Source organism: Amblyraja radiata, chromosome 5, assembly GCF_010909765.2.
Source record: "Amblyraja radiata isolate CabotCenter1 chromosome 5, sAmbRad1.1.pri, whole genome shotgun sequence".
Taxonomy (NCBI): Eukaryota; Metazoa; Chordata; class Chondrichthyes; order Rajiformes; family Rajidae; genus Amblyraja; species Amblyraja radiata.
Genome location: NC_045960.1, coordinates 57,590,489 through 57,600,260, shown reverse-complemented (window position 1 = coordinate 57,600,260; position 9,772 = coordinate 57,590,489). Strand labels below are relative to the sequence as shown.

Genomic DNA, 9,772 nt, shown 5'->3' with positions numbered 1-9,772 from the left:
TTACATATCAAATGGGATTTACTCTTTACTATGACCACTCTATAAATAAGTGGTTAGGGAAGGATTATTTATGTTTGTGATCATCACTGTAGCACATTATGGAGCAATTGGTTATCTCCATGTAATCTATGCTCTGACAGAATTCAGTATTATTCCAGGTCAGTCTGAAGAAGGATCCCGACCTGAAACATGTCCTGGGCATGTTCTCCAAAGATGCTGCCTAACTCATTGCATTAACTCCAGCACTTTTGTCTTTTTTAAAAAATTCCAGTTCAGTTTGCTCAGAACTCCAAAAGGAAAAAAAAATTTACTTTTTAAGACAAGTCAGTTTTTCATTTTAATATGGATACGTAAAATTTGGAATGAGTATGCATTATTATACATCTGTAAACGTATTCTTGAAGAAACCACATTTATAGAGACTTCAGTCATGGATTAAATAAGTATTATAATCATTCTTTAATGAAAGGTAACTCCTGAAAAGAAAACCAAGAGGAAAAATATAAATTGAAAGAATTCATAAGGAACAGAATACTAGTTATGTCAAATATAACAGAGGAACTTACATAATGAATTGCACGGTCTTGGTATGGCTGTGTAACAGACGAGAAAGACACATCAACATATTGATTTTTTTTAAATGATTGTCATTTGTGATAATTTATTTTGAGCTTCGTGTCAGCAAGAGCTGCTGAAAGACTGTCCCCAAGAGCACTTGGTTTCAAACCATACTGGGAGCAGAGGGCTCGGAAAATAAAAACAAATGTGTAAATGCAAATATATATATTCTTTCTTCCCTTTCAGGAAGATTCGTTTATCATATTGAGAATGTTAAATGAACAGAAAACAAGGAACAGGTAAAACAGGAGAAGAAAATATTTAGAACTATAATTCATCAAAGAAGACTATACTTAAGATACATGGGGTGTTTGCTTATTTCCTCAGATCCATTTATGCCAAAAGCTCCCTTTATGGCAAATAATGCATAAACAACAATTACATTTGCAATATAACCTTCTATATGAAAATACATAGTCTACTCTGCATAGGTAATTGGTCTGTTGTCCATAATCATTTGCCCCTTGAACACCAACTTTATATATTCATTTAATACTTTCATCTGTAGGCTTCAATCAGGCACAATAGTGTTTAACCTGGGTAGGATTGCTAAAATAAATTGTATACAGCAAAATTAAATTCCCTTTCCCCGAGTAGACAAAGATCTTCTAATATCTAATAAGCTCCCCCCCCTCGAGCAGAAAATGTGTAAATCTTATAGTTTTGCATAACTACAAAAGCAGATTCATTAAAAAAATTAAACTACATCTTAATTAAAAATTTAACATCTTTCCCCCTTTATACAGATTCAGTAGTACAGTAGACAAACACACATCCACCGTGAATGTGTGTCTGCCACTCCGGAACAATACAAGATAAGGCCTCATTAATTATCATTGGCAAAAAATTTACATCATACAATTATACCCATCATTATAAAGATCATCACATCTGACATTTTCAAAAAAGGAGCATAATCATAATAAAAGTGAAAAGCCATTTCTAATTATTGGTCTTCCTGGTTACTTGTAGCAGCATCTGAAGCTTGACAAGTTGTACCAAATCTAGAATAAAATGTAGTTCATGTTGGCTGAACTGCTTTCTTCAGTTTGTCTACCTCCAGCTGTAAATAGAGAAAACAATATTATCTTTAGTGATGTAAAGAAATATAATTTAATAACATTCTATTTAATTGGAAGAAATATCCAAATGGACATCCTTCACACATGCAGTAAATTAAGAATGTTGGTAGGATATTGCACAAGTTATTGGTTCAGCTGCAGTATTTGGTTCTGAGCACATTGCTTTAGGGAAGATAATACCGATGATGATGGACTTTAATCATGAGCAGTGGGCAGAAAAATGTGGGCACCATTCCTTCAAATAAAGGTGCCTTTATGGCTAGCTGCAGTTGAAACGTTGAAAATTGCACCAAAACCTGGCAACTCTTGCAAATTGACTCAGTGGGCTGTTTCTATACTTTCTGGATTTAACCTGGGATTATATTTATGCATGGCAATTTTTTTACTCAACTGTATGCACTATACCTTGGTACATGTGATACTTGGAAGCAATACCTTGGAACACTGAATCTGGATCTTGGCCCTCTTTTTAAACTGTCTTTCGCTGTGACACCTTCTTTCTCATGGACTTTCAAACCATGAGAAAGACGGTGAGTCACAGTGAAAGAAGGTGACCTTAACATCTGTAGTTGGTAAATTACTGGAGAGTATTCTGAGGTATAGGATATACAGGCATTTGGATGGGCAAGGGCTGATTAGGGACAGTCAGCATGGTTTTGTACGTGGGAGGTCATGTCGCACAAATCTGATTAATTTTTTTGAAGACGTGAGCAAAAAGGTTGATGAGAGCGGAGCCGTAGATGTGTACATGGACTTTAGTAAGGCGTTCAACAAGGTGACGCATCATAGGATGCTCTGGAAGGTTAGATCTCATGGGATCCAAGGAGAGATAGCTGAATGGATAGCAAATTGATCTAGGAGTACAAGTGCATGGTTCCTTGAAGGTCGAGTCATAGGTAGATAAGGTAGTCAAAAAGGCTTTCGGCACTTTGGCCTTCATCAGACAGAGTATTGAGTATAGAAGTTGGTAGGTCGTTGCAGTTGTATAAGACGTTGGTGAAACCGCATTAAGAAGATTGTGTTCAGTTCTGGGCACCAAGTTATAGGAAGGATATTGTCAAGCTTGAAAGGGTTCAGAAAAGATTTACGAGGATGTTGCCAGGACTAGAGGGTGTGAGCTATAGGGAGAGGTTGTGTCGGCTGGGTCTCTATTCCATGGAGCGTAGGAGGATAAGGGGGATCTTATAGAAGTATACAAAATCATGAGAGGACTAGATCGGGTAGATGCACAGTCTTTTACCCAGAGTAGGGGAATCAAGGAACAGAGGACATAGGTTCAAGGTGAAGGGGAAAAGATATAATAGGAATCCGAGGGGTAACTTTTTCACACAGTGGGGTAGGTGCATGGAACAAGCTGTTAGAGGAGGTAGTTGAGGCTGGGACTATCCCATCATTTAAGAAACAGTTGGACATGTACATGCATAGGACAGGTTTGGAGGGTTATGGACCAAGCGCAGGCAAGTGGGACGAGGGTAGCTGGGACATTGTTGGCCGGTGTGGGCGAGTTGAGCCGAAGGGCCAGTTTCCACACTCTATCATTCTATGACTCTGATTCTATGTGATAATAAAGAACCATTGTAACGTGATGATATCCAAAATTACGATGAATTTTCTGATGGTTAAAAATATCCACTAAGCAATGAATTAATAACTAGAGTATGAACAAAAATGTTCCAGAAAAAAAGTATAAAGTGGTCAGCATATTTTTCCTTCTGGAAGAATTGTTACAACACAGAAGGTAAGCAGAAGCAGAATCTAGAACTTTTAGATTGAAACTGGAGAAAGAAAATTCACATGTGTGAACAAGACTAAGCATTAGCTCTTTTAGAAACCTATAAAAGGCACAATGCTGTGAAAATGCCCATTTTGTACAATAAAATAATTCAACAGTAAAATGCAAAGCTTGTTCTGAAAACTTAATGTGAAAACTATGAATTAAATAGCATATGTAGAACTATTAAAATCTGCGCATTTTCCTTTTTACCTGTAAAGAAATTCGGTGTTTCTTTTCTTCTTCAAATTCATGCCTTAGTTCAGTTATTTCTTTCCTGTGGACAACACATAAATGTCCTGTTACTTTGGATAGTTCTTTCCCAGTATCAGATATAATTTTTAAGCAGGTTTGAGTGATCTTTAACCTCATTAAATCAAATTTTCCAACAAAAAATTACAGCTCTTAAGATGAAGAGGGAAATCACAATCAAGAAAAAGCCTTCAAACATGAGCTCATGGAATTGCCAGCCATAGGAACGAGGTAAAAAGATATCATCTGAAACTGGTAGTATCAAAACGTTATTAAGGTACTACATTGGGTTTAGTATTGAATTTGAATATACTGTGTTCTCCAATTTATTTTTGTACACCATTACAGTACAGTGGTAGAAAGGTTCAGATGACTTGGAGATAACTGCATTTATGGAAAAAAACATATCAAATCTCTCCTGCTTCTTTGGATGAAAAAGTAATGAAGGAAGTCTCCAATCTATTTTTCACCAATTTCTCCTGTAGTATAGCTTCTTTGGATAATAAAAGTAGCCAGCCCCGAAGAACAAACTAAAAATGAAAAGCAGTGACAGGAAAACAGGAATGTGTTGAAGTCATGTGGAACCTTTTATATAGAAAGATATGAGTCAAGTAAACTGCATATTAGTTTACAATAAATTAAATGCAAAAAATAAGGCTATTTAAATAATTCATAATGTTTCCATAATTATTTGTCGATCTTAAAGTAATAAATGCATCCACTCAGATATTTTGCTAGTTTATGAAAGTGGAAACGATTCAAGCAGTTTTGCTAAACAAATTTCAGTGCAATCTTATGTCTGGTAAATTTATGTTCCAAATGCACAGTGTTTTATTGATTCTCACATTAGAGTTTATTTTAATATCTACAGTCTTCAAATTCAATTGCACAAAACTATGATGGTCTTCTTGAAGTTAATCTCACTGCCAAATATTCAGTCAGGAAGTGATTACAATAGCAGCAGAAAAATTTGATATATACCCTGTACTTAATTGCCTCCTTGTCCAACAGTAATTAAGGATTCCAAGAAATATTCTTGGTTGCCGACTGGATGTAGGGGTTCATGAAGGAGAAAAGATGGGACTAAAAATGTATAAATAAATAAACTACTAAAGTAATACAATAGCTGTAACAGACTACAAAGTGAAATTATAATATATTCTCGTCAGAAATAACTATAATTAATACAAAAGATATTACTTGTGCTGGATCTTCAGTTTTTCTACCAATGTCATCAGGTCAGCTATTTGTGCTTTAATGTCTTCTATGGTGGTCTTGTTCCTATAATCTACCTCAGTTACATCCTTCACCTCAATGGCATTCATTATTCCAGTATTTTGTTTGAACGATGGCTGAAACACAGTCGAAGAACAGGTCATAATATTGATAAGCCATTTTAAACATATTCAAAGATTTCAGAATCTATTGCACATGTTTATTTGACCAACACCATACCTTTTTAATTATTTCAGAAGGCTTTGGTTTGGCAGTTACTTCATCTTCCTCTTCTTTGATTTTAGAAATGTTATCTAAAGGACTCTCAAATGAAGCCTAAAAAAAATAAAATGTTAATAGAATCTGATTAAATTACTATTATTTATTATTTGACTGCTTCTCTGCTTCTCCATTTATACAAAGCCTTCTTTCAGTTATGCTCATGAACTACAAAAACCTACTAAAACAAATTAAAACCCCTTCATCAAATACCTTTAAAAATGCAATCCCAATGATAGGTCTATCCATTATATGAAACTAGTCACAATTTCCCTTTGGTGACTGAAATGGTCTAACAAAGCAATTCAAGTAGCAGATGAAATAGAGCAGGCACGTGCCGTCAGGGTTGGCAAGGTAGGCACTGCCTACCCTGACTAAAATTATGACATGGTAATCATTAAATATAAATAGTAAAGGCATGGGAGAATTATGCCTATCTAAGAGATCGATCTCTTAGGTAGGCATAATTCTCCGTGCCTTTCAACCGCAGCACTTGTATCCCTTGAAGGTCTGTGCAGCCCACGTGCCATTTCTTGGTGATTTATGTTTTTAAATACTGTATTTCCTGGGGTGGGGGGGAGAGCTTCTTTCACAGTGTTTGGGGAGTCTGGCATGGGGTAAATTTGCAGGGAAGGCAGGATCGTTGTGAAGGAGGGGATCGGGGCCAGTAACCCGCTTGCGACGCTCCGGGCACGGAGGAGTGAAGTAGTTTGGGTGGCTGCGAGTGGTCGCCAGGACCTGACAGCCCATTCTGCCGGTCCCCGCACACCTCTGGCAGTGCTCTCCGTCTGAAAACCTCTCTCCTGCCGTTCGCCGGCCTCACTCAGGCCAGCGAGCGGCAAGTGAGAGATGTTCAGACGGAGGGCACTGCCAGAGGTGAGCGGGCCGGCAGAAGGCGCTGAAGTGGCAGCCGGTTCTGTTGTCGGGTCCCGGCGGCCGCTCGCAGTCACCCGAGCTGCTTCCTTTCCCAGAAGTGGCGGCCAGTTCTGCTGTCCGTGCCCGGAGCGCTGCGGCAGCGGTGAGTGAGTCTGATATGATCTCAGACCCCCTCCTTCTCAACATCCTGCCATCCCCGCATCTTTAACCCCTGGCACAGACTCTCCACATGCTGTGAAAGGAACTCTCCCTCCAATTGAATTAGTATTGTCATTCAATAAGATGACAACTGATTCAACGTCCCGATGTGCTCCCGTTTTTCCCACCATCTCTCCACCTGCCTTCATCCTTCATCCCCCACCCATTCAGTAATTAAAAAATGAAGGAGATTTAGAAGCCTTGGGCAAATTGAATTGTTACTTATTTTTATTTTTTATTTTTAATGAGAGAACAATCTGCGCATACGCGGTTTATGATTTTTTTTTTAAATCCGCCTGCCTACCCTGAGTAATTACTCACGGCACGTGCCTGAAATAGAGATAAGTGTTAAGTATGGCTTTGTCTGTTTAACCTGCATCCAGACAGCATCAAAATAAAGACAATTAGCCTTAACCGTTTAGACTAGCTCGTGATCTGGGTATATAACGTAATACCAATTGATAAGTAATCAATGTCCCAAAGGCATAGGTCTTGTATGTCTCAATAGAAAACCATCATGATTATTTCTTGAAAAGGGTACAATGCAATCATTCCCATGAGGGCATTTTGTTATTAATAATGGGTTCTTAGAAGAATAACACCATGGCTCTATCAGACTAAAGGGTCCCGACCAGAAATGTCACCTATTATTTTCCTTCTTTGGTATAAATCAGCATTTGCAGTTCTTCCGTTTCTAAATCTTACACTGTTTATTGGTTCAGATAAAAACAAAGGCAGTGTAAAAGATAAAAGAGATCTCCTTTTCCTACTCTTGTAAACAAACTTAACTTCTTAATAAGGGTCCCGACCCAAAATGGCCTCTGTCCACTTGCGCCAGATATGTTGCCTGATTTGCTCAGTTCCTCCAACACTTGGTTTTGCTTAATTTAGTCATCACTGCCATTTTATTCTTCAACCCATATTCAATGGTGCCACCTATCTGTACTTCTCTGCAGACCTTTGCTAACTGTGCCACGGATTTCCTGCTCTCCTCATTTACTACCCCAGTCCCAATTTGCTAATCCTATACCCAAAGTTCTTCCCTGCAAACCTTAGCCCTCAAATTCCCCCTTTCCTTCTGTTTCCTCCTTACACGACCTTTCACTGCGGGGACAAGTCAGAGCTTTTTTCTCCAGATTTGTGCCATGTTTTCCTGATGCTGCTGACTTGTTCTAATGCCCCTGTCCCACTTAGGAAACCTGAACGGAAACCTCTGGAGACTTTGCGCCCCACCCAAGGTTTCCGTGCGGTTCCCGGAGGTTGCAGGTGGTTGCCGGAGGTTGCAGGTAGTGGAAACAGGTAGGGAGACTGACAAAAACCTCCGGGAACTGCACGGAAACCTTGGGTGGGGCGCAAAGTCTCCAGAGGTTTCCGTTCAGGTGTCCTAAGTGGGACAGGAGCATTACATGTTTAAGATTACAGCCATCAAATGCATCGGAAAATATGGCATTTATTGCAGAGTGGATATTGAGTATTTGACAGAGGCCACCACACAGCCAAACTTCATTATTTCTTAGATACGACACAAAAATGGGAATAACTCAGCATCTCTGGAGAAAAGGGAACAGGTGACGATTCAGGTCAAGAGCCTTCTAGTTTAAAACTTCACAGTGACAGCTAGTGAGTGACAATGAACAAGAACTGATGACTCCTTTCCTTTGCCTTGTACCAAAGGTACTTATTTCATCCCATTACTAACTTAACTTGGTGCAGGCTAGGACAGGAATTTGGGGCTGTCCTGCTAATACGGCTTGACATCTAGCGAGACAGCATTTTCAGCCCTGAGGCTACAAGGATTCATAATGGGTTTTTTTGTATGTTTAAAAAAAAGTAAAATACCAATCCTCCGAGTCAACACTGATCAAAAGGAACTCACGGGATGACCGACAATAAAAACGCTGGGTGGCCTTCGTCCTGGCATTCTCGGCCTGCTGGCTGTTGGATGAGTAAGTTTCTCACTGTAGGTCTCTACGGTGTCAAAGCTGATGAGATCTGAAATAGAAACAACACGTTATATTATCGTTATAAAATACAACAAAACCTTACAAATGGGACTAGCTATGTCAATTTCGAAAAGTTTGGTTACAAACCACGAATCAAATATTTACTAACCAAACTGTAAAATGGGCTGTCAATAGTTTAGTAACGTTACATAACGCAGTTAAGTGGCAGAACTTGAACTACTAGTAAACACCAATATCAAAACCACAACTACCAATTATATTTTTAGAATCAGATTAGTTTGTCAAATACATCCATGAAAATTGCATCAAGCATTACTTTATAGATTAATCTAGTTTTAATTCACATCTGCTTTCTTATGATCATTTGGTTAACATTATAATGTGGTCCAGTGTTAGAAAGCATGCACATTAACTTCTCATTCCTGCTCCCAAATCTACAATGGATTTTATTCAGGGCCTTACCAATGTCAGGAGCTTTGTCAGGTATTTCTGTTGACTTTGGTCGAATAATCGATGATACTAGGTCCGATTTTGGTCTAAGCACTGTTGAATCAAGATCTGGCTTTGGTCGATTGCAGGGCACCTCTCCATTTGTTCTATTAAAAGAAACAGAACTTGTTAAATGATTGATCATATATTTGAAGACAATCACTCAAGATTATACAATCTATAATTTCAATTGTCAGTAATTTTTGCATGATAGTTATTAGAGAGGTTCCAAAATTATTACATTGCTCCTGCTGATGTGTGACTGATCCGAAATCGTGTCTAACAATCACTTGCGATGTCATTTTTAGACTTGTCTCTAATCTCCAAAATGGACTAAAATAACAGAGCATATGCATTCCCTGTTTACAGTCTTAATTGTGCACACTAAATTAATAAAGAACTGTGCTGCCAACCTCAACATTAATACAGCACCCAATTTAATTGATCTTCAGATTAACATGTCACTCAAGTGAATCCCAGCAAAATCTCCAGAAACATCCACTTCTCTTACTCTCACTTAGAGTCGAAGGAATTGCTTGCTTGCCTGCTACTGCAATTGACTAGAGGTACGTGTTAATCCAATTTGGTGCACCAATTAATTAGACTGGCATTAGAGAGGATAACATTACTGGATAGGACCATGACAAGTAAATAGGGGGGCTGAACAATTTGTAGCATAGATAACATTATATAATTATTCAACCTAAATTTCTAATATTGCCTGCAGTGAAGAAAAAAGGCTGTTCCTCCCTATTATGAATGTAACACAGTTAGCATTATTTTCATCAACAGCACAATCTGAACATTATACCAATCAGATATAATTATCAAATACCACTGGACTATACATCTGGATGAATCATATTTTCAGGATCTACAGGGGCATGTTTATAACTATCAGTGGACATGTTTAGCTACACTGGTGTGATTCCAATAAAGTACAGGTGCACAACGTTTTATCCGAAAGCCTTGGGACCAGACACTTCTCGGATTTCGGGATTTTTCGGTTTTCCGAACGGAAGGTTTTT

At 38.4% G+C, this 9,772-nt stretch overlaps 1 protein-coding gene across 6 annotated transcripts in view; it reads right to left on the bottom strand.

Annotated features, from left to right (window-relative positions):
* Positions 1-318: 318 nt before the first annotated feature.
* LOC116973334 (CD2 associated protein) overlaps positions 319-9,772 on the bottom strand; it is a 155,602-nt gene continuing 146,148 nt past the window's right edge. For all 6 annotated transcript variants that reach the window (XM_033021294.1, XM_033021295.1, XM_033021299.1 and 3 more), the window contains 6 exons: positions 8,718-8,851; positions 8,168-8,283; positions 5,179-5,274; positions 4,924-5,075; positions 3,685-3,748; positions 319-1,681 (listed from right to left, as the gene is read on the bottom strand). In XM_033021294.1, coding sequence (XP_032877185.1) covers positions 1,640-1,681; positions 3,685-3,748; positions 4,924-5,075; positions 5,179-5,274; positions 8,168-8,283; positions 8,718-8,851 — 604 coding nt within the window. In that variant the 3' untranslated portion in view covers positions 319-1,639. The remainder of the gene's footprint in view (positions 1,682-3,684; positions 3,749-4,923; positions 5,076-5,178; positions 5,275-8,167; positions 8,284-8,717; positions 8,852-9,772) is intronic.